At 40.7% G+C, this 25,415-nt stretch overlaps 1 protein-coding gene across 3 annotated transcripts in view; it reads left to right on the top strand.

Annotated features, from left to right (window-relative positions):
• Window positions 1–4,274: 4,274 nt before the first annotated feature.
• Window positions 4,275–25,415, top strand: part of ITGA6 (integrin subunit alpha 6) — a 39,930-nt gene continuing 18,789 nt past the window's right edge. For 2 of the 3 annotated variants that reach the window (XM_056496618.1, XM_056496619.1), the window contains exons 1-5: window positions 4,275–4,500; window positions 19,665–19,792; window positions 20,335–20,414; window positions 22,174–22,429; window positions 23,906–24,037. In XM_056496618.1, coding sequence (XP_056352593.1) covers window positions 4,340–4,500; window positions 19,665–19,792; window positions 20,335–20,414; window positions 22,174–22,429; window positions 23,906–24,037 — 757 coding nt within the window. In that variant the 5' untranslated portion in view covers window positions 4,275–4,339. Of the gene's footprint in view, window positions 4,501–19,664; window positions 19,793–20,334; window positions 20,415–22,173; window positions 22,430–23,905; window positions 24,038–25,213; window positions 25,331–25,415 lie in introns of all 3 variants that reach the window. The other variant, XM_056496620.1, reaches the window with a different exon arrangement.

Below are 25,415 nucleotides of genomic sequence, written 5' to 3'. Positions count from 1 at the left end.
GCTAGGAGAATGAAAGTGTCCTCAACAATAATCCTTTCTGGGTCTTGACGGGCTTAAAATGTGTGAAGGTCTGTCTTGCCTTCAAAATTCCTGGGGAGAATCTCCAGGGAGATCCTGTAAATAACTTGCTTGTAAACCTCCTCTCTTCCCTCCCTGCCAACACCTACCCAAGAAATACCTTGTTTATCTTTGAGATCTCCTCTGGTTGCTTGTAAGCCATTGTTGGCTGCTTTGGTGCAAATTAGTTGAAGATGCATGTTGAGGGAGAGTTGGCTAGAACTGCCCAAAAGTTTGCATCTGGTATCTGGTTATGTCTCTACACTAGTGAAAAGGTCTACAAGAGAGGCAAGGTTTCATGTGCAGGACATATTGCAGATCAAGGAAGCATGAATGATATAGATGGGTCTGGGATGCAGCCAGTGACACAAATTTCAGCTGTGGTAATGTAGCTTTGGGCATATAAATGTCTCTGAGAGAGCCACAGAATGGGGCTGCAAAGCTGCCTATGCTTGTATAATGATGTTTCAGCTTCATCTTACCTTATGGTGGGACAAATCTTACATACTGGTATATGTTACTAGTGAATTAAAACACAGGCATACATTCAAAATCACTGCAATTTTATGCCTTAGTTATAAGTAATTTTGAAGGCATATGTTTAATTCCTTCCATAGGAGTCCAAACCAGTGTTTCTCTGATCTTTGCCCAGCTGCACTCATAAAGTGCCTCCATGTATGTTTACATAGATGTTTACTCTCCAAACACTTCTCGTCATTCTGAAACTACTTAAGGAATGTACCTGACAGCTTGGGTGGAAAAACATTCTCTAGATGTAAAAGACTGAAAGAACAGTGCAGTGCACAGTGTGTGCTGTACACACTGGTCTCAGTGTTCACCAAAATTCCAGGTCTGGACTGAAACATTTCTTTTGACTCATAGTTTTATTTGTGTAACACTATGTCTACTAAGGTAAAATATTTTGGCATTAGGAGCAAGTAAGAATGGCAGAATGTCATCTTGTTGTTTTAGACATAAAAAAGAACGAAGTTATAGGAACATAGTAACATCTCTATTTGGAACTGTAGTTTAAATAGAGCAACTACTAAAAAAGCTGTATTTTGGTAACCTTTCTGAAAAGACAGTAAAGAGAGAGAGACCGAGATGTTCTTCATCTGGTTATAAATGACATAAATACAATGAGTGTTATGTCTGTATAAGTCAGAATACCAAGTGTGTAAATATAACTATTTTAATGCTCTGGGTTTAGACCGTTAAAAGCAAAATAGTTTGCTTACATGGTGATGAGCAGTTTATTTCACTTACCACTCTAAGCCTCTTTATCTCCTGTGCTGCTATGTGCTATTCCTAATGACTGTTAGGGAACCAAGAACAGCTGTAAGGATATACTGGCAAAGATAGTCTTATAACCTAGCTGCATAAAAATTCAGGTGTTTATTGTAGCTGTTAACATGCATCTGTTCAATAAAAGTAAATGATTTTTCTAGAACATGCAGTTCTAGCAACAGTGTGCATATTGTGTTCGGGAGAAACCATCCAACCATTCAGGCTAGTAATGCTTAAACCTAGTTTATATTTCTGAATTGAAACAATGCTGTATCTTTGGAACTTGTACAGTGAACCAAACAAAACCTTTTTGGTGGTATCATTTTTTTTCATCTGAAATTACATAAATTAAGAAATCGGCAATTTTTTAAAAGGAAATGGGATGGGGATGTTTACATGTTTTGTCTTTTCAGGACCATTTGATGTGCTGTGTTAAAGCTGCACAGCTGAACATCCACAAATTGTATATATCTTTGTGTAATATATTGTTGATATGAAAGATAGAATTTCAGAATTGTAAACATTGTGCCTTGCCTTCCTTCTAGGGAAATCTAAAAATGTCTTGCCAAGCTCTAGCTTCTGCATTCTACCTCTTTTATTTTCCAGATTTTTTTTTCTTTGTAATTAGCTACATGGTTGTATAGAGGAGGAAAGTATTGCTGGCAGTCATGTGTGTCTACATTGAGGCTTGCTCAATATGTAGACACAACATGCAAACATCTTGTAGCCCTTCAGCTGAGTATCAACACACCATTAATAAGCAGACAGCTTGAAAACTCAGCAATAGCAGAGCATATGTTACAGAAAAAGAGAAACTGCTTTGATCTGGCCATTGCATTTCTTAGAATCACTGTGTTATTATGCATGAGAGTGTTCATGTTTAATTGGTCATCATACCTAATTTTATATTCCCCTTTATACCAGGACTGTACAAAAGAGGAATTCCTGAAGTATGTGTTAGCTACAGATAACTCACAGCATGTTTGTTTTGGAGGAAGAGCAAAGGAAGGAAACTGACATATTTGTAAAACTTTTTTTTCCCTCTCCTCATCTAGAGCAAATGAAAATAGTACAAAATGATGAGAGACTGTCCAAAGTAATTCTAAGATGTTCGTGTGCAGTTTTGCTCCATCCTGTATACACTCTATTTTTGTTTTTGCTGTGGTCCCTTGAGACAAATATTAATGTTACTGGGTCTTGGACTGCTTGTTACTGCGTCTTGGACTGCTTGTTACTGCATCTGGAGATGAGAAAATTATGTCTCCCCTCAGCAATCTCTGTGGATATCAACAAACAGGTACAACATGCTCAGGCAGTGCTGGTTAAAGGGAGGGGGAGAAGTCAGATAAACCTAATGTGCCAGTATCATTCAGGAAGCTCCCGATGAAAGTATTTCTGTGACTTCTTGCAGGTTATTAAGTACAAGCATTACTTAAAAAGTAACTATAGTTACTGTAAGAGTATTAGAAATATGCAAGTTTTGATTGTCCCAAAAGGCAAACTGCTGAGACTTTGGTACAGATGTCAACACTGTTTTAAATTACTTGTTTAAATTAAATCAACTAATTACTGCAGAATATGTGAATTGTAGTAAACTGGCTTTTAATTAGTCTGGGACCCTTCTCTCTTACAGGTCCTTCAGTGAAACTATGGCAGTATTTATGCCAGTACAGTTTTCTGCTGTGGCAGTGATTGAACACTGGATTAAGACTTTGAATGAGTTGGGCATGGAGGAGCAAGGACTTTAAATGAGTTGGGCATGGAGGAACAAGCAGGGAAGGACTCTATTAGGAATAAATATCTGAGAGCCTACTTTAACAAAATGCTTTGCTTACAGATTAGATACACATTTCTAACGTGTTTTCTTTCTCTCTTTTGATCAAGAGTGTTTTGGACTCGAGCCAAAGACTTGTCTATACATGGAGCTATCCTAGAATAATTACTCTGGAAAAAGTAGCTTGGATTAACTTTGTGGGAGCAGAGTATTGTTCCAGAAGGAGTTATTTGGAGTGTGAACATATTTGAGTGCTGTGTCTAAATTGCTTTTTTCTCAGTTTCTCTGGAACCTTAGCTTCTCTCTTCATACGCTGGCTATCAGTAAAAAAGAACAACTGAGTATTGTCATGCTGCTTGGAATTTGTGAGGTTTTAAACATTAGTATCTGCTTCCCATAACCAGAGCACTAAACCAAGATTGTGTTCAAAAATCAAACCCTCTCTCTCCGGAGTGGGTAAAGTTGATAAGGTTGATATATGCTTGCAAATAACCTTTTGGAGTTATGGGTGAAAGCATAAGAGAAAATGACCTGGGATCCAAACCAACATATTGTTTTTGAACAATTAAAAGGTAGGAGTAAGAAATATTCAGATGTGTTTAGAGATAGGAAATGCTGGAGGAGGAGATTCAGGTAGTCTTCAGTCTCTGTTTTCATGTGCTCTGTGAAAAGCCTGGAAAACAGAGATACTTTTTTTTTCTTCTTCTCTTGCATGTCTTGTTTGGGGAATACAGACTGAAGAGCGGAATCATTTGTCCATAGTTGATACAGAACTTGCACACTTGAGCAATGCGTTATGCTGTACCCGGACCGACCTGCTGCCGCCGAGCAGCGGCCAGCCCGGTATCAGCCCCAGGCACGGTTTGATGTCTCAAATGGTTCCCGGCCCCCGCCGTGGGAGCTCCCTGCCCGGCCCTCACCTGCGGCCGTGACCCGCCCCAGCACGGCTTCATTTCGTGTCACCGCGGGGCGCGGCAGGCGGTGAGTCCCCAGGAAGCGGTGGGCGACTCACGGGCGGGGCGACACCCTCGGTGCCCCTCCCGGGGCAGGGGCAGGGGCCCGGGCTCCGGCCCCCGGCCCCGGGGACATTTTGTGCCGTGCCGGGGGCCGGGCACCGCGGAGGGCGGGGCGGGGCGGGGCGGGCCCGGCAGGGCACAACGGGCGCGCTCAGCGCGGGGAGCGGCGGCGCTGGCGGCAGGTTCCCGAGCCGGGCACGAGCAGATGGCGGCCCTGCTGCTCCTCTACCTGCCCCTTCTGCCGGGGCTGGCCGGCGCCTTCAACCTGGATACGGACAACGCGATCAGCTGGAGCGGGGAGACGGGCAGCCTCTTCGGCTTCTCCCTGGCCATGCACCGGCAGCTGCAGCCTCAGGAGAAGCGGCTGTAAGTGCAGCGCGCCCCGCCCGGCCGCTTCCCGGGCCGCCTGCGGGGACCCTCCCACCTTCCAGCGCCGGGAAACTTCCCCTGGCGGCGGCCCGGGGTCGGCAGCCCCCGCGGGGTGTGCGGCCGGCGGCGGGAGCGGGGCCGGGCGGCGGGGGGCCCTCGGAGGGATGGGGCAGCACCTGCCGCGGGGCGCTGCGGGGCGGGGGCAGCGCTGGCGGCGGGGCGAGGGGCCGCTCCGCGCTCCGGGAGCGGTGCAGAGCCGGCATAGAAAGGGGAAGCGAGCGCCAGCCGCCGCTGGGAGCCCTTCCCGCCGCAGCGCTCCCGGGCGCGGGCCGCGCCGCAGGCTGCACCCCGGGACCGCGGCGATCTGCTCCGCCGAGCCTGCCCGGCCTCTCGGGCTTGTTCTGCCTGTGCATGCCCGGCCTCGGTCACCCGGGTCTGCTGTTCAACGCGGATCCTGCCCAGGAATGCAGATGGGAGGTGATACAAAGAAGTCAGGAAAAATAAGTCGGTGCTAGTGGCATATGCTTGAAACTTCTTTTGGGAAATTACGGAGGCAAAATAAAGCTCCTGTGTACATCTTGGGCATCCTTGCCGCTTTGTGTCCATAGTGGAGCAGTGCTGGACCCCACCCTATCCAGTAGTGCTGGATAGAGTGTATGAAATATTGTTGTTAAGTAAATGCCCCTTACTCAGATTTAGTTTCAATTCAAGGCAAGATATGCCTATAATCCATATAGAGTTAACGAGAGAAGGAAGCTGGAAAGAAATAATATTCTTTGTAAAGTTAGGTGGTAAACTGAAAAATCCTGTGGGCTCATTTTGCTCACACTTGTATTCTTGTGTAATTTCATAAAAATTACAGTGTGGAGGAGTATGTCACATACACCCGTGTTTCGTCTTCAGTCTAGCAGATAAAATGACCTGTAGTGTCCTGAGGAATGAAATGCAAATCTGTAAACTCCATTCCAGAGGACTTGATCTTAATTCTTGACAGGATTATGCTTGCATAGGTCTCACTTTAGTACTACCAGGAAAGCAGTGCCTGAAGCTTGTTAGTCTCCTGTTGTATTGTCAGTACTGGCAGAATGAGTGTGTAGGAATATGCAGGCAGCCAATTACTGAGAAGAAAGAAACGGCAGAGGCACAAGGACAGTCACAGTATTCAAGCTGGTATGTACTATTTGGCTGAAATGCCTCAGCGATTATTGGCATGAAAGTTCTGCATTGTATGTCTAGTAAGTGCTTCCTCGGGCAATCCAGTGTGGGGAAAGAGCAGAGCCAGATGCTATCTGCCTTGACATGGCTTTCTGAATCCAGGCTTTCATGAGAAGCTAGGGTCTCTATTGAAGACAAAACCAGACTAGACAAACTGGGTTTTATGGTGGCATGCACTTCTGAGTATGAGGTGTCTTGGCCATTTTCCAAATCCATGAGTTTTAGCATAAAGAATTGGAATGCTACCCTCGGTAGCTGCTAGGTAGTATGCTTGGAATGAAACCTTTTGTCAAACAGGCGTGTTATAGTCATTTTGGGCATCATTTTTTCTGTCTATAAGAGCAGTAGTATGTGGCTTTAAGAGAACAAGACATGAAATGTGCTGAACTGAAACTGTCTTTCTTAGGGACTGAGCTGTGTTTAGCTCACTTTGTGTGAGTTTTGTCTTCTGAAAAAGGAGGTTTGGTGGGGAGCCTTGAAGAGAAGCCTTCCATGTTATGCTGCATTTTTATATCAGATAAATATAAGCTAGGTTGAGCTAATACCAAAGGATTTATGTGGTGTTTTCCATGGAAACCTCATTCAATTTTTAAATTGATTGACTCTTCATAGATGGAACAGATGGTATGTGCTGTCCAGATACTTGGGGAAGGTAGTAATTTACAGGAACTGAGGTCTACTGCTGAGAAACAAACATGTCTAATGGCTGCATGCTTCCTGTTACCTGTGACTCAGGGTGCAATACCTCTGAATTCCCAGATGCTGCAAAAGTGGATTTACAGCTAGCTAGCTAGCTAGTAGTAGCTAGTCAGGTAGGAGTTTTTATTCTTAAATGGATGCTAGTTTCAAAACTGTTACATTTAGAGTGTCAACACTGTTAAGCAGTTGCCAAAAGCCACAGAAACTCCAATTCTTACTGAGATGTAATTAAAAGTGATACTTGAAATCTCATCTGGCAGGGACCTTCATTTCAAAGAAACCTGTCAGCTTGAGCACCTTTCTACCCCCCCAGTTTTACAAAATCAGATTGTCATAGACATGTGCAAGATCAGTCCTTCTTGGTAAAACAAGAAAATGAGAGAAGGTGAAATACATTGATTCTATTCAAGGGCTAAGGGCTTGGAGCAAGGCTTGGTGAAACAAAGAAAGTTATGTGTAATTTTTGTCTTTCCTCACTTAAGCATTTGTTAAGTGAAAAGTTTCCCTCTTCCTCACACAGGATTATTCAGTGTTAATCATTACAACAATCTTCTGTAAAGATGAGGGTGGAGAACATCTAGGAAGTGTGACAAATAAAGGTACAGGTGAAATAGCCTTTGATTAAACATGGTATTTGCTTTTGATCATCTTTTTTTCTTAGTCACAGAATACTGTGGGTTGCATATTAGCTTTGAATGGCAAATTAATTTGTTAGTATTAGCTACAAATGTCATGTTTGCTAATGAGGAGTTATGTACCTTTCAACATGGAGAGATGACTGTTCAATTGCTTTGACATTAGTTGTAAATGGTTCTGAGTAGAAAGCTATGGACTAGTAACAAGATTTTGCTTTTTTCTTTTTTGGTGTCTTCAGGTTAGAAGAGTTGGAAAGTTTGTAAGATGGAGAGGAGAGAAGCTTTAGTTTATGGTGACTGAAAGTGGACTGGTAACGGTATGTGAGTGTGAAAGACAGCTGAATGCCAGCTTTATGTGCGTTGAGGAACACTAATGTTGGAGATACTAAGGCAGCCTCTCTGGATTTGTGTGTATGATTCTGGTTTGTTGTCAAGCACGGTGAATCAGGCAGCAGAAAAGGCTGATGGAGCTCTAAAGGAGCTGGGCTTATTGCCCTGTGTAAGTTTGTTCTGGTTTTAATCTGTCGATATGAAGAAAGGGAGTTCTGGTTCTGCAGGGGAGTGGTGGCACAACAGCAGTGCATTTCATTTGCAGACTGCAAGAAGGTTTGCAGAGGTCTGAGACTGGGGGATGGCATTGTTATAGGAGAAACATGATTAAAATGTAAGTGGTCCTGTGATGAAAATGAGTGTATCCAGCATCTCTAGATGGAAACTGCACTGATTATGCATATATTAGCTACTATACGTTATAAATATGTTACTATTATAATAAAAATACAGTTACTAGCTACTCACTATATATGTAGTGCATGTAGTCACATATATGTAATTTTATAGAATATATAGGGATATGGTCAGTATGTATGCATTCTCCATGTAAGATGTCCAGCAAGTCCATTCCAGTTTGGTTGTAATTCACAATGATTTAAGCATCTTGAATTAAAACACAAGCATCAGGAATATCTAAATTTGTATATTGTTTTCATAGAGTCATAGAATCTTGGAATCACTTGGGTTGGAAGAGATCCTTAAGGTCAGTCCAAATGTAAACCTAGCACCCGTTAGCCAGTTTTTATTTGTGGTTTAGATTGATAGAATCACAAAATATCCTGACTTGCAAGGGAGCCACGAAGATTTACTTGCAAGTAATTTATATTATTTTCAGTAGAAGTATGGAGCTGAATTCAGGTAGGCTTCTTGTTATTGCCTAAGGCAAAAAAAGGGAGATGTTGCAGTTACCAACATTCAGGATTCTCCCCTCAGCTGAAAAGCTGTATTGAAAGCTGTAGATAGGCACTTTGTGACAAGACTGCACTGACCATTACCAGTCATAAAATCCTGAAAATTGCAGTGTCTTATTGAAATTTTTACTTGTCACAGGTTTTGCTGATACTGCAGGTCTCCACTGTGAGCTATTATATCAATATATAACAAAGTTGCCTTAGGTCAGCAGGACTGCTGACATTGCTGTACTGCTGCACTGCATCCTCAGTGGTGTTTAGCCAGTACTTTTGTGTTCTCTGAGGGCTTGCGCTCAGAGATGCTTTGCCTCAACAACAAAGAGCTGGATTATGCTGTTGTGCAGTGGAAGATGGCAATTTCTGCTTGCAGAGGAGGTATAGTGTAATTCAGACTTTGGGTGAACTGAATTAATAACAATGCATGTTTACACCTTCAGGTTTAAAAGCTGTAATAGTGATGGTCTTTTAGTAAGTGCTTCTGTCAATTCAAAAACAAAGGATTTGTAATAAATTTCCTTTTTTTTTTTTAGGCTGTGATCTTACTGTGTCACTGCACCTAGTATTTTCTTCAGTTGAGTGTTTCTCTGATTTTGTCTATGCAAACTATTCTTGTACAACCTGCTTAGAATGCTTATTTGCTTTCTTAGTGATAGTAGAGGAGTTTGTGTTCAAGATAGATGTCCCTGTGGCAAAGGTCAGGATCCAATGAAGTTAGAAGGAGGAGGGTGGAGTAATTGAAGAGGTTTCTTTTAGTGGTAAGGGACAGATTTTCAAAGAAGATCCATTATGCTAATATCATGGGTGAAAGAAGTGAGATGAATTTATGTTGCATAAGGGGTGTGTAGTTGTTACAGGAAGAGCAAACTGCAGAAGGCTGGCTTTTTACTCAGTACTGATTTTGACTTCTGTTCTTGGTTACTGGTGGCAGAACCCAGACATGTAGGTTGGCTTCTCATGAATGTTTTGTTTGTAAGGCCTAACAAGCACAGAAAAATGATTACTGATCTAATTTGTTGCTGTTTGATTTCTTCATCAAATAAATGAAATTAGCATATTGGGTTGCCTGGCATGTTACAGCAGTAAATTATTCAGTAGTCAGCATGGGCCATTCTTTTTTCTCTGTTAAATTCCACCCGCGTGTGCCAGAACAACTGTAAGTTTTGTAAGGAATGCATTCTGATAAATTCTTATTGGACATACCTCATTAATTTTGAAAGAACTGCATTTAAGACAACAGTTGTTCAAATGTTTCAGTATCACCCTGGGTCTAGATGCATCATTCTGGCCATAACTGTAAAAATGCCGCATTTTGAGGACATTTTCTGTGGAACTGACAAGACTCAGATTATGCTATTGGGCAAATGTCAGTTTAAGAGCAATTAAGTAAAAATCCATATTATTAAATGAGCAGATGGTGGTCTGTACAGTGAAACATTAGCTGGAAAATGAACACCTTATAGTGCTATTTAGCAAGGGTAGGTAGCAGCAAGGAATATTTGATGAAAGAACTATGCAGAATATACTGGAAAACATTGAATAATTCCTTTATTAGCACTGAATATTTTTGATTGCAATATACACAAGCAAGTTACTGCTTTGAAAGTAATGGGAGAAGAATGCAGCTTAGAAAAATAAACATGAATGCGGAAAAAAGGTTTTGCTTCCATTTTTAAGGGAATAATTCTGTATGTTAAAAATAAATGAACTATACTATAGGTTAATAAAGGTCTTTTTGCAGCACTAGCATAAAATGTATTGTATTCTTGTTAAAATGCACTTCCCTTGGCAAGGTATTGTGAGTGTCACATTTTCTAAGATTGTTTTGAGAATTCCATAGCAGTTACTTTGGAAAAGAGACTTTGGATAAGTGCAGTTATGTTGGTTTAGCTTAAAGGACAGACTGCATGTATTCTGCTGTCAAGTACCCGAGACAGATTTTTGTATCAAAATAACAGTGAAAGGCAAAATGTGCCACTTTCTGCATTGTGATTTTTCTACATTAATCATTTTTGGATCTGCTGGAGCAGTGGCTGTTTTTCTTGTTTCCTCTTACAGACCTACATCTAAAATTATGTAATTTCCTAATGTAGATTTCCTTCAAGGAGTTGAGCTAATATGTGTGAGGATGATTAAACGGAGTTAAGAAGGGAGAAGGTCTGCTGAATCAAGGGGAAAATGAGAAGAGGTGTATGGGATGGGCCCTGTCAAGATGCCATCTGTAGCATTAAAATGTACTCTAGTCCATCCAGAGTGACATGGACAGATCCTGCACAGGATTTCACTGCCAGCTAGGGAGTTTCTAGAGTACTTCTCAGCTGTATTCCTTGCATTTGTTTTCTATTTTCAAGGAGTTTGGAGATCATCTAAGAAACAGAGAACAGCAGATAGAAATGATCAGCATTGTTGAGTTTGCTGATAGCTAGTGTCCATAGGAATGGCAGAATTTTCTTAGACTGAATGTTACTTCCTTTTTAGTGAAGATGACATTTTTTTTTGGAAATAGAGCTGTATGTGCTTAGTCTATGCGTGTTTAATCTGTCATTGTCACCTTCCTCAAAAGTAGGTCTGTAAAATACATCTTTGAAAAAAAAAGAATTGCAAATATGCTGAGAACAAGTCACTCCTGTATTGCCGGGGGTTGTTTGATCAGCAGCACATGCATGGGTCAAAGGTCTGAGGTCTTGCTATCCTGGAAGTGGTCAAAAGTGGCAACCAGCTGTTGCAGATAGCAAAGACACCGTCATCATGTGAGGTTGAATTTTTTGTCCTTTTCTTACTGCTCTTTTCACAGTACTCTAAGGGAATTATAAAGATTGGTTAGCCTTGCACTTTTGTTATCAGTGCAGCTGAAGCTACATAGTGGCTCAGTCTGCTGGCTCTGAGATGTTAGTGATGTTTAGCAGCGTGTGTGAAAAAACATTTTAATTATCCATGTTTGTGTAGTGTGAAAAAACCATCAAGTGAAAATCACATTTTCTTGGCCAAAGATGCTAAATATAAATAAATTTGGTATATTTTTTTCTTATACAGCCAACTTCTCTAGCTGCTACTACAAATATGGTGTAATTTTGCAAGTCTCTCTAATCTTTTTATCCACTCAATTAATTTTTCTGCTAGAAAAATGTTTGATAATTATGTAGTGTGGTCCTAGAATTTTGCTGAAGACGTAAGTTTCTTCTCTTCCCAGGCAAGCTGTGTTCCTGGATATAATGGAAAAATTGTTTTGTTGTCAGATCCAGTCCTAGAAATAGCTGCAATAGTTTGCACAACTTGGAATGTACAGGAACATAGGGTGTTAAAAATACCTGAAAAAAGCTAATTAATTATAGATTCTACTCAAGTGAAAATGTGGGGAGTGGCAAAAGAAAAAAATGTATGAGGGGATGCATGTAAAATTAGGTATGTGTGCATATGGAGGACTAGCAGCATACAGAGTAAGAGAATGCAGTGGGTTTCTTGGCATTATCTCAAATATCAGTTATTTTGTAGAAAATCTTGTTCTTAAGTTTTTGAAGCTGGTTGAAATTCTCAGTTTGTACATTCCTATTCATAGTAAGATATAATGGTTTCTTCCTCCACAAATGTGTATGAAAAACAGTTTCTTGTGAATGTATAATTTAATTCTGTTGATGTGTTTATTCAGTGTTTGAGTATTTGCATGGAACGTAAAAAAAGGCTCTTTGAGCATCCCAGCTGTGCAGGCATTTATATGACCTGTTTCTCCTGGGAAAATACCTTATAGGAGTGATGTTCTTCCAAGTGATTTGAGTGCCTGTGTTTCCAGTTAATTTGAAGGCGTGGGGACATAATGCGTCATGTACCCAGTGACACATCTGCTTTTGTCATTAAGTTCATGGCTTGGAGAAAAGTCTTACTCAAACTGTGGATCCAATTATAGGCATTTAGCCCAGGGCTATGGTGACTTTAAGACTGAAGGAATAATTTGAACTGTGCTTTAGCATACAAGTGCCTTTGGGCTGTTGGAAGTGTGTGTATGATGGCTGTTCATGTACTTGTTCTCTGAAGCTCTTACTAAGGATTATGTATCAGGAAAATCCACACTTTTTCTGCATATGAGAGTTGTTCATCCTGCTCCCAGTGTAGTGGGAGTCCACGGGCTTATTTGGTCTGGTGTGGGTGAGCTTCCTTCCCCCAGGGTGCTGCTTGACATGTTTTAACTAAATGCGATGAACTTCTGTTCAGACCATGAATCGGCCAGAATTTATGTGTATCTAGTGCAGGAGGTTTCTACCTGTCTTGGTATTCCCCCTGCAATTCGTAGGGAGATGGTTGTAAGTCTGGAAAAGGAGGAGCAGGGGGGATTTCATAAACTGGATGTAGGAGTGAAAGAACTATGGCTTGGGTTAGCATGGGGGGAGTTGCTCTTCAGATTCTGCACGGCTGTACTGGTTGCTGTAGTGTGTTACACTGCCCATTGATTCTACAGTAAAATGCTCATCCCTCTTGCTGTACTTCTTTCATGCCTTGCAATAGTTTAATTATGGTGATAAATGAAACTGATGTACTTCATTCTGTGAAGGAAGTAGAGGAATGACATTTCAACCCAAATACTTGTAAGTGAGCAACTGTTTCGATATCTGTATTGCTTTCATGTTGGTTTCCTTAAACATGTACCTAATATATGATGTGATACTTCTTTAATTATTCATGGACTTCATATAGAGATGCCATGTGTAGTGGGGATACAAAGACAAGTCCAGCAAATGTGAAGAAGTTTAAATGAATTCTGGAGTTTCCTATGGGATGAGTGGCCAGCCCGAGCGCAGGAGACAGTAATTGCTGATTTCTGTTATGCACTCGTTCGCTGAAGCCTGCGGAGTGAGCCATGCCCATAAGACAGTGGTTGCAGCGGAGCTGGCGCGGCAGCAGCTCCTGCAGGGCCGGCAGTGCCGCAGGCGGGGGCGGCGCTGGACGCGGCACGGCCGGGGAGGGGCGGCCCGCTGCGGGACTGCGGTGGCAGACAGCGGGGATGGACACCTGGCTCTCTGTGCTTACGGGTAGCTGGGCACTGCTGGCTCACCCGGCCGCTTTGCTGCAGCTGTCCTTGCTTGTCCTGCTGCTGCGGGACCTGCAGCTTAGTGCATCTGCAGTAGCTGGGCTGTGCCTGGCTGGCTGCGGTGGGACTCCCGTGGTTCAGTCCTTCCAGTGCAGACAAGGTGACTTTGGGCAGGGGCTGAGCTAGAAGTGCCAGGACTTCGGCTCCCGAGTTAGATTCTTGAAATGGTGCACTTGTCACTTCTTGAGTTAAACTGCATGTTCTTGTAAGAGGCTTTCATGCAATGCCAGGCACTGCCATGTTAAAAAACCTGAGAGAAAATCCCTTTAACATTATTTCTTCCAGAAGTTTATCATAAGTTAACTATAAAACTGTCTAATACGTATTTTACAATATCAGTTCATAGTCAGTTCTGTTCCTGGCATGGGTGTTCTTCCTTTTAAATCTGAAAAATGTACAGATTGTAAGGGAGAAATTAAACCTGTAAGTAGCATACAGGTTGCATTTGCTATTTGACAGTATGAAAACTATGAAGTATCTGCTATGAGGTAATGCCAGAGAGTTGTCTGAAACGGAAAACTGAATTTTGAAGCACAAATTTGGAAGTAGACTGTACCATTTATTCTAAGAAAAATGCTTTGTACCATTGGAAATGAGATCTGCAAAATCTTTTCAAATCCAGACAGGCTGGGCTCTGAACTGTGATGGGAAAGTGTTTATTTTTCCATGTGACTTTCAGAAAGTCAATAATAAGTGGCCTTTCCAGAACAACAGGTATCTTTGTAGTTCCAGTTTTGCTTTGTAGTAGCTTGTCCTAGTCCTTGTGCTGCTTTTTCCAGCCTCTATCATAATTTGCTTCCTAAAAAAGGCTGAAGAAATAAAATGAACCTTGCAGTCCTTCAAGTGCCAAGCCTCCAGGCAACAGAGATTAACGATGCACTTGGCCACAGCTTTGCACTGTTAGTTCCAAAATGTAGCTATGGAGTAGCAGATCAGGAGAATATTCAGTCACTTAAAATAGCTGTTAATAACATACTGACCGTGATGGGTGTCTCTGTCAAAAGCATCACAAACAAATTCCCTGCTGACACAGTTACTGGTTGTATTTTGCTGGGGAGGGTTTTTTTTTTTTTTGGAGGAGGCAGTGGTTCAGCTCCAGTTCCCATTAGCAGCCCGAGTGAGTGCAGGGACAATATCTGTGCTAATTAGTCTGAGGTGCTCTTGTCCTGTGACTGGTTTTCGTTGTGGAATGCCAAATCCAAGCAGGGGTGATGCCATCAGTATTCACACACAGTGTCTGTCCCACTGACCAACTTCAGTTATGTTGAAATATTGTGGTGGTTAAGTGCATCCATCTTCTGTGTTTGTTAATTTTAAAAACAGTTGAGACCAAATCAATGCAGAGGACTGAAAATACAGCTTAGGTGGAGGGCTGTAGGTGCCCACATTGTGATCAGGGGTCTCTGCCTGGAGGTTTTGAACATTTGATAGATAACTTGTGGCTGGTGATTTTGTAGTAAAATTTAAACTGAGTTAGAGCTAGTTACTCTATTTTTTTTTTTTTTCATTTTGCTTAATCTAGTGAAACGCCTTCCCAAGAGAGCACTGGGAGAAAGGATTTATGAGTCTAACTGTCCAGTCAAGGATGAGACTTTTCATGGGATTTAACTTTGTCAGTTTCCAGATTTGCCCCCCTTGTGGAGTCCTTCTGAAAACATAATGAAGTGCAAAGTCTGCAGTTGTTACCTGAGAACAGCAATATTAAATTTGACACTTCTGCCCAATGGATCCTGCAAAATTGGAAATTACTTACACAAGTGACTATTTTATTTTGCCTATAGGTAGAAATAGTTAATGGTTTCCTCCCCAGGAAACACTTTCATTATTTCTACTCCAGTCTATTAACGCTCAGAGCAGGCACTACATATGTGTTTCTTTTACTTTTTAGAAAAAGGCTGGCAAAGATGTGGTGCCTTGTTTGGGTAGAAGAATACCATGGAAAAGGAAAGAATTTAAGGAATGAGGAAAACTTAGGGAGATAGCAGAGTATCTGAGTTCAGTGCAGACTGTGGTATTTTTTTGTATTTATTTAAATCAAAATGTAATTTATTCAATGGAAGCCTCTTACTTTGAATGGGATTTACTCTGAAAAACACTGAAGATCTTCTCCCTCCTGTCACTTGATTTCTTTTGAGTGTTTATTCCAAAATAGAACTGTAATGAATTGCTGATATTTTTTTTTTTTTCTGAACTATGTTGTGAAAATCATACGTTACTTTTGCACAGTTCCAGGCTGTAAGTGAAGAAGAGAATTTCACTGTGGAGTGAGGGAATGCTTCCAGGAGCTTGGAGGATTTCTGGATTTCTTTTGATACAGTTTTCTCATTTTAACTTTGACTTTCCATTTGGAAGTGACCAAGATAGTTTCATGAGCAATACTGGAAGGAGTTCATACAGCTGTGAACAGAAACCACTCCCAGTTCTCACTGTTGTTTTCATTATCTGAGAGAGAGCCAGAGCTACCTACTAAACATTTCAAGAATTACCAATTAAAACAGGGAGGGTTTTAGAATCTGTATTCTACTGCTTATTATTCTGTAGTATATATTGAAATGGAAAGCTTGTGCATTTTACTTTGGGTTTTAACAACTCTTTTGGGCCACATCTGATTAAAGATTAAATGAAGTTACACCCTTTCTTCTTGGTGTTCACCTAAGTGTTCCTGCTGAATACTGGTTGTTGGAAGCATAAAGTAGAGAAGAAAATGCAAAGCTCTCTATGCCATGGTGCCTCTAGGCGCAAGTGTGGAAATCAGATGGAGTTTGTTGGGGTTTGTGTTGCTGTGACATTGGGGGTGGGAATGTCAAGTGAGACACAGGCCACGTGGTCTCGTTCTTCTGCCTGATACCCAGAAATGTTTTGTACTAACCAAGTAGAGTTCCTGCAAAGATATATTCTGCAACTATATGTGCCCACGAAGAACAGAAGATTTGACTGCAGTCCTACCCACAGCACTTAGCACAGTAATAGTAAATAAGGTATAAAAGTACCCCACTTCTGCATCCAACAGGGGATGAGAATTTCAGTGTAATTGCAGGGACAAATGGATGGGTTTCTCCTCCTTGCCATTCCCAGAAGGGACACTGCTTGGTAAGCCTTGCGTCCTCAGCTGTGCTGAGTGTGGACCTGGGATATTAAGCCTGTGATTGTAATGGCACTGTTAGTGCTGTATGTAGCTACTCTGCAGTTAATACATTCTCACCCTTAGTCCAGAGGAATGTTGTATGTTGCATTCAATAAATAATGCTATTCCACAATCCGACTGGCTCTTCTAAATGCAGCCAGACCTACAGTTCACAGACTGTTTGTGCATCTGGAATGGGACTTGTAGTTACATTTTTGCACCACTGGTCAGCAGCTGGTAAACTGAGGCCTGGTGCCTACCTGAATGTGGGCAGTGAGTTCTCACCTTCTTCTGCTTCTTGGAAATATGTGGGTTTATGAAGCATGTTTTCTACCCACACTTATCCAAAGGTCTGCTCCAGATGTAGATGAAGTCAGTAAGATGTCTTGTTACCTTTTCTGAGACTTGATTAGTGCTTGGCATAAGTGTTGAAACGGTGCTTTTCTTCCCTCAACTGTTGTGTTGGGCTGTAATGTAACAGTGCAGTGAGGTAGGGTGGGTGTAGCTGTGCCAGAGGGATCCATGGAGGGATGTGGTGCTGTGCTGGTCTCTCCCTGCTGTGTTGCAGCTGCACCTCGCACACAGGTACAGCCGGGGTCACTGGTGTCTGTGCAGGGCTGGCACTGCCCACCTGAGCCAAAAGTGTGTCTCAGTAAGGTCAGGTAGTTAAAACAGCATTATACACCAGTCCTGGAGCTCTAAGCTTAGGGGATTATCTTACATTTGACTATGAATCTGGGGCTGTAAGGGAGTAAATCTGTTCTGTAAGTCAGCAGATGTTCATAACTGGCAGTGGGACTTGAGTTATCATCATGTATCTTCAAGAAGTAATTAGGAGATGTCAATAATTAAATAATTCTAATCGATAGAGCAACTGGACTGATTCATATGGTTAAAAATCAGAATTTCAGCTTGAATTGGAAGATACATGTTTTAATTACAACTAGAGCTAAAATACATTTTAGTTCTAAGCCAGGGTATGAGATAATTCAGATTTTTTTCCCTCTGACACTATCACTTGATAGATGCTTATTTTAAATTAAATTATATTAATAGTTTATTATGTTATCTTTCTGTAGATTAACATCTGTGCAGTCTGATTGGCCCAGGGAAAACCCAGTTAAGTTATAGTATGTATTGAAGCAAGATGTATGGGGAAAATCAGGATTCAAGTAGTTAGAAGCATCTGTTTCTGTAATTTATAAGGAATAGCAATTGTCTTCTTTTGTCTGATGCTGGACTCATGGTAAACATTATATACGAAGTCATCATAACTAATAAAAAGCTAAGTCTCTGACAGGAACTGATGCTCAGAGATGTTTATGTTCAATATACTGTATGGCTGAGCTTGTGTTTTCTGTAGAGTAACCAGGCAAGCCTGCCGTGGGGTAAAAAAATCAGTAAAATTGTTTGTGTGTTGGAGTGCCTTGGGTTTTCATCTCCCACTCTGCATTCTTGATATTGGGGCATCATTTTGTTATCTGAATATGGATTCTGGAACATGTTTTTGGGCATTCAAACCTAATCGAAAGTAATTACATAGACCATGTCCACAGACCTTCAGGGAGAAGTCCCAGTGAATAAAATAAATCATACTGTGAGCATGGGTGAAGAGAAATTAAGAATTTGTTAGTGTTACTCTTCGTTTGGAGAGGAAAAGTTCCTAGGTTTTAAATGTTCATGTTTCATCTGCCAATATAAGTAGATAGCAATAGCTGTCCTTACCTCTGACCTGTCTGCTTGCCAGTGAGAAAGCTAAAATGGAACATGCATAACTGCAGAAAAAACTAACCTGGTTTTGACATAATGAGCTCAAACTTGATTAAAATTCTTTTATTAAATCACAGCTGAGTAAGTAGCCACAGTGTAATGACTGGAATGTGTCCTCTCTCTGGAAGGACTGTTGAGCACGTAGCACAGCTCGGTATATGAGCTGATTAATTTGTACTGCTGCAGTCATGCTGAAATTCACACTGATCCATGGTTCATGGCATACTTCCGTAGTTCTGTGCACTCTTTTTATTTTTAGAGTAAGTAATTTGGCTTTTATAATAGAATTTTGATTTTTCAAATGTACCTTTTAAATGGTAGGGAAGCTGAACAGCAGCTCTGTTGATCAGAAAAGACAATGCGTTTGCAAGGAATTTTTTGTTTTGCTTGATTTATTCAGCCAAAGATGAGATGCATGTGACTTTCTTACTTCGATTCCTCATAGCATTAATAATGCTTGTAATATTTATAATCATCACCTTTAGTAACCTTGCAGAACCCAGGGGCATAGGTTTAGTCTTCTCTGCTCTGGTCTTCAGGGCAGAAAAACAGTAAACAAGTACAAAGGAATTGTGCTACTTTTAAATGGATCTTTGGTTGCTACTTAAAAATACATTTCAGGATTTACCATAGTATTATACTGATCTAATCTTCCGTGAGCACTCAGTATGTGCTTCTGTTGGCCTGTGTTGTAAGGACTTGCAGTGAAGTACCTAAGAGAATTCAAGTTTTTGTATTTGATGAACCTTGAAGAGAAACTTCATTTTGGAGCTGAAAATGGTTATCTGCCAAAGGAGTTGAGAGGGGGAGTTAATGTTTGCACAGAGCCTGGAACAATTCAGTGAACACTTCCTTGGTCTAGGAGGGATCTTGCTTTGGTCAGAGATACTAAGGTGCCTTTAAATTCAGGCAAACAGTGGCAAAGGACTGGTGTAAAACTAGAAGACAGCCTGAGAATAATTGTATTTACTGTTGTGGGAGTTTCTGGTCATTTAGTGACTTTTCCCACCCTTATCAATGATTTCTAGGAAGGCAAAAAACACTCTCCACTTGATGCCCTGATAAAAAGATGATTTTCCTGAAACTGCCAGACACCTACTTTTTATCAACCACTGTCAGTGAATATTGCAACAGTAATAACTATAATAATAATACAGGTACTGGCTTGCAGGTCCAACAATTGCAATCTGCATTACTGTTATATAGCTTCCCTCCTTCCCCTCTCCCCTTTTCTCTTTTTAAAAGAGCAGTGCTGTGGTGTAGCTTTTTGTCCATCTTCAAATATTAACATGTCCAGCCTCTAGCAACTTGGTGAAAACACTTCTTAATTCTGTTGCCTTTCTCTTTTCTAATATTCCTTCTACATATTCCTTTGAATTATTTTGCTTTCCCTGCAGATTGCTGGTTGGAGCTCCTCGGGAAAAGGCCTTTCCAGCTCAGCAAGCCAACAGAACAGGAGGGCTGTACAGCTGTGACATTGCATCTCCAAATAAAAATTGCATACGTGTCAAATTTGATGAGGAGAGTAAGTTCTTCAGAGCTTTTGTTTTGAAACAGTTGTCTGATTCTTCTTGTTTGATGTCCTTTTCTGAGACAGGGTATCAGACTGTTGCTTCTAGGGAATTAATGTGTAACTAATTTTTGCATCAGAGTAGGTTGTAGCTTAATTGCTAAGTTACTGTGAGATGCTTAAATCTTGGTAGATTCTTACTGTTTTGTAAGTGGATGTAACATGAAGTAATAGGCTAGAAGTTTAATAAAATGGATGCTGTTAGTGATAAAATGGACAGACACTGCCATCTGCAGACTATCTGGTGTTCTGTATGAAGAGTCTCCCCTGACATGGGCTTCAAGAAAAAAAAAAAAAAAAACAAAACAAAAAACCAAAGCAAATAAACAAAAATCCCAAAACAAACCCCAAAACAAACCAAAACAGAAAAACCCCAAACCAAAAACAAACAAACAAACAGACAAAAAAAATAGATAAAAAAGAAAACTAGTAAATATTAATATAAATTAAAACTTGTTAACTGTTAATATTTGAAGCTGTTTTATGATACTCTGCAGCTGACCCGAAGACGGAGAGTAAAGAAGACCAATGGATGGGTGTAACTGTCCAAAGTCAGGGGCCAGGAGGAAATGTGGTGGTAAGTGCTAAAGGGCTAGCCTACAAAAACATAAGGGGTCTGTAGTACATGTTCTGAATGGTCTGTGATTCTGTGCAGTTTGCTGAAAGGTAACTTGCCCAGCTTTACTCCTTTGATTTGTAGGTAAGGACTTAAATGTCTCCTTAGCAAAATAAGGCATTAAAGGTTGTAAGAGCTTTAAAGTATTTTTCTATTAGAGTTAGCCTCTCTTTATAATCTCTGTAACAATCTAGGATGGGCAGTTTATTTTCAAGGAGTACACTTTTTTTTTTTTGTCATATACACATCTTTTCTTTTAACTATTACTGGCTGCAGAAATAGGGAAGAATAGTGTATAAGGCTGTAAAAGTAGCAGTTATCACCACCCTGTTTTCCAAGATGATCAACCTCATTTTGGCTTTTATCAGGGACTTCCATTGAGTAGCTCCTGTGAATTAATGTGGTCATTGCACTGCAGTAAGACTACTTGCTATTCTTTATTTCATACAATACATAGATACTCTTTATTTTATATTAAGCAGAGAGAAAAAGTTTTTGGGAGTTAAGAGAAAAAGAGTTTAAAAAGAAAAATTCTGAGTTATATAAACCTCTTGTAGTGCTGCAGGATACCAGATATATTAAAAGATAGGTGTGCAGTGAAGCTTCCTCATCTAATTGGAGGTTAATGTCACTGCTTCCAAACCTGGGGGCTGGCGACTTCAGGATGTGAATCTGGTTATTTAGGCATTTAGAGGCAGAAATAACTGGCTTTGGTCTGTCTCAGAATCCAAAGTGGGGAGGAGCACATGGAAAGAGTCTTGTTCACTGAATAATCGGTCATCGACTAATGCTATCCTGTCTTTTCTTTTTAAGTGATAAGTGGGGAATGCACTGATTAGATGAGGTCTGAGCAGGAGGTCACTACAGCAGGACAGTACTGCAGTGCTCCAGTGTGGAGCAGCTGGATGTTTGTGTAACATTTAGGCTTTGATAGAAACCATAGGAAAGGTCTGTCAGCTGAGAAACCTGACTTGCTTGTGCTCTTCACAACAGCCTGCAACATGCTATTCTTCCAGAAACACTGCAGGCAAAGGCATTTGATTGTTCATATTTTTTTACAATGGTTTGGTGGTTACACTGCTTAGCCAGTGGCTAATTATCCTTTGTGTTAAATATTTGATTAGAATTCTTTTCCCAGGGGATAGTCTGAAAGGATAAGGAACAGGATGTGTTTAGTGCTTCAGCTCTGCCCCAGTGACAGTTACCCTGTAAGTGGAATAGCCAACAGAAGAAGTAAGAGCAACTTCCCTCCCCTCCACTGGAAAAGCTTTCAGCCTCTGCTTAGTGGAACTTTTCTGTAAGGGGCAAGTTCTGAATGGTCTTGTGTAGATGGTAGTTGAACCAGCTTCTTGTGTCCTGCATGGGTGTGTCAGTCCTTTAGCTCTGAGAGCTGTTGAGAAACAGCCACTTCTTTCTTTGAGAGAGAGGGTGGTTTTCTCCTCACTTCTTGAAAGAGAGGGATTTGGTGTCAGGAAGGGCTTTAGGGATTTAACCCTGTGGCCTTCCTTGACCATGAAGTGGGCTGCTGTGACTTGTATCTGTAGGTTTCCAACCTATGCCCTATGTTGCCTGTAGGAAACCTTGGACTCTGCCCTTAGGGGAGTGCAAGGTACCTTGCAGCTCTGGTAGCAGGGGGGACTGCTAGATGAGCCCTGCCTTCTGTGGTGACACTCATGTACAACAAATAGAAACATCACAATTTGTTTCTTCTGCCTTGCAGACGTGTGCACATCGCTATGAGAAAAGGCAGTATGTGAACACAGTGCAGGAAACCCGGGATATCATTGGAAGGTGCTATGTGCTGAGCCAGGACCTCACTATTAAGGATGATATGGATAATGGAGTATGGAGTTTTTGTGATGGTCGTTTAAGAGGCCATGAGAAGTTTGGTTCCTGTCAGCAAGGTGTTGCTGCTACATTTACTAGAGACTACCATTATATTGTCTTTGGTGCCCCAGGCACTTACAACTGGAAAGGTATGACTTGGCTTCCTTCCTGCCTACCCTTCCCATTTCCTCTGAGGTTGCTCTCAAAGGTTGCATTCATAGTTTTAGTTTTTGTTTTTTTTTTTTAAGGGGAGAGGAGGTAATAGAGATGTAATGATTTTACCGTTTTTACAAAATGCTATGGTTCTGTATCAACATTTATTTTACCCTGTTTTTTACAAAATGCTATGCTTCTGTATCAATGTTTACTGAAATTTGTTTAAATATCTTTGTGTGTATGTATGAATAGGTAATGGAACTTTGCACATATGTACAGCAAATTTTCCCCTTATTAGTCTTAATATTACGGTGGGATTGAAGGCTTACTTGAACATTTCCATACAGGAACAAACTACTAAATTTGTATGAGTTACTTGACCAGCCTTTTTTCTGCATTTGAGCAAATGTTAGATAGCTGCTGAACTTCTCCCCTTTATTCTCTGTGAAGTTTGTGGAAACCAGTACTTTACAAAATAAATACTGAAGGATTGCAGGAAGATAACGGCAATACTACATATATTCATATCTAAATCCATGCATGTCCGTGTAAAATTTCATGGATAATCTAAGAGCCAAGTACTCCGTGTCATCTGGGAGATATTCCAAAACATAAGTGGAAAAAACCCTAGATATTCTTTTTCAGTGTATATTCGGACGCATCTAAATGGCCAGTTCAGTCTCTTGAAGTGATTTTTCCCATCACACTTCATTACACCAACAGCTGTAAATACTTTCCTCTTGAGAACATCTGACCCTCCAAGCACAGCATTTTTCCACCTCGTACACCTGTGCTGGTGTATGAACCGTGCAAAATCAGTGTGTTAAGCTCTGGCACAAGGTGTACTTTAGTGAAAACTTAATCTTCCACATATCTGTCAACAAAATCTGACCAACCTGAAACAGCATACTGCGTGCAGACACCATTTTACTTTAATTGCAGAGAAGTGCTAGGACAGTCCTAAGAGTACTCTCTGTGTAATGGAAAAACATGTTTGTGCTTGCCAAAACCTTAATTATGCCAATTGATAAAAGGGAAGCACACCTTTTATTGAACAATAGCTTTTTTACTTCTTAAATATTGTTTCTAAATATATTGCTGGTGTTTGTCATGATGAAGTGTAATTTTTTTTCAAAATTCCTGTATACTTACCTCCTTTTTAAGAGAAGCTTTGTGAGGCTAAGAAATACAGAATGAAGGTGGTTTATGACCAAACTGGTTCAATTTTTTTTGAGTATTTTCTTAGTATCCCATGTTTTCCATCATTGTATGGCTTCTCTGTAGAGCAGCATGAGCTTCTGGCACACAGAACAGAGAAAAAACATTAACCCAGTGCACTATTCTGTATTTGTCCCATTGTTAACATCTGTCACTGTCATTCATCATAATTAATACAAGTTGGGAACATTTATTTGTTCTTTTTTTCACTTATCATTCGTTTGCTTTTATTTTATCATTTCATTTTTCAGGGGTGGTTCGTGCAGAGCAAAAGAATCAGACATTTTATGATCTGGGTATCTTTGATGATGGGCCTTACGAAGTTGGTGATGAGAGCCGCCAGGATAAGAATCTAGTTCCTGTTCCAGCTAACAGTTACTTAGGTAGGATTAAGTACATGTGGTAAATCTCTTGAGGTCTCTTAAACATTTGTGATCCCAGCCTGGTGTGATGATCTGAAATGGGAGCAGATGTTCCATTGTGGACCCTTTAACACGTTAACTGTTCTGGATAATTCACAGCCTTCCTCCAAATTTATGGGCCAGTTTTAAGTGTAAGATGATATTGCTGAGGTACCTAGAAGAGCTGCTGTTGTAATGTGAGATTCAAGGGGGTGATTATAATCATTGTGATGGGTCAGTACAATGAAGAGGTCTGTAGACCTTAGTCACACAGTCTCTGCTATGTAGTATCAGAAAGTTTATCAAAATTAGAGTTTCTGGATGTAACTATTAAGGCTGCAGATTTTCTCTCCTGGTAGGTAAGTCCAATTCTTTTATTCTTCAAGTTTTTAAAACTCCAGTGACTTTTAAAAGACCTTTAAAATATCATAAGATAAGTTTATATTTTACTTGTGTGTGTGTTGCAGGAGGTGAATCTCTCACTCTTTGTGCAGTCAGGAAAGCAGTACCTTTCTGTACACCAGTGATATACACTGAAAAGGCTATGCTGCATTTTTGGAAAGGCATTAAGTGTAAAAAATCCTTCTGTTCCAGTGCAGATTTCTGTGGTATATCCACTGCTTTTGGCATATGCAACAAACAGTTTTGGTAACCTGAGACTGAAATATCTGTGTGAGTGATGTAAAACTGACTAGATGGGAAGGGTATTGCTAATGTAAAAAAGTAAAAAAGCAAGTCAAGAACAGAGCCGGCTTAGAGCTATGTATATGTTAGGAGAAAGAGCACATAAACTTCTGTTAAATATCAGCAGTAATTACTGGGTGTAAAGGTAACTAGAAAAATCATCCTAAGAGCTTATGTTAGATAAGCTGATAGCAATTCTTATTCCACCAGAAGATGCTAAGGTGAGGAGTGCTGTGGAGGCCGATGCCTTTTGCTGTAAACAGTCATATCAACTTTTTCCAGTTGCATAACCAATGCATTTATCTCTAAATATAAATGTTGCCTTGATTTGTAATAATCAGAACCACTTCCAGGCAAGCTATCTCATTTCAGACATTACTGTTCTGTCTGTTTAGACTGTAAGCAAATGTGGTTATAGGTGCTTTGCTTAACTACTATTTTTTTTTCTCTTCAATCTTTCACTCATATTTATAGGTCTTCTATTTTTGACAGCTGTATCTGATACTCATCCAGATCAGTTTGTGTACAAAACATTGCCTCCCAGCATACAGGTGGACAAGTCAGTGGATATAATGATGAATAGCTACTTAGGTTTGTGACCACTTGAGGTGGCAGTATCTGGTCAGACATAACCTCCAGACCTTTGTCACAATCCTCTCCCCTCTATCCCCTCTCA

This window comes from Oenanthe melanoleuca, chromosome 7, assembly GCF_029582105.1.
Source record: "Oenanthe melanoleuca isolate GR-GAL-2019-014 chromosome 7, OMel1.0, whole genome shotgun sequence".
In the NCBI taxonomy this organism is placed as follows: domain Eukaryota; kingdom Metazoa; phylum Chordata; class Aves; order Passeriformes; family Muscicapidae; genus Oenanthe; species Oenanthe melanoleuca.
This window is presented reverse-complemented; position numbering and strand designations above follow the sequence as displayed.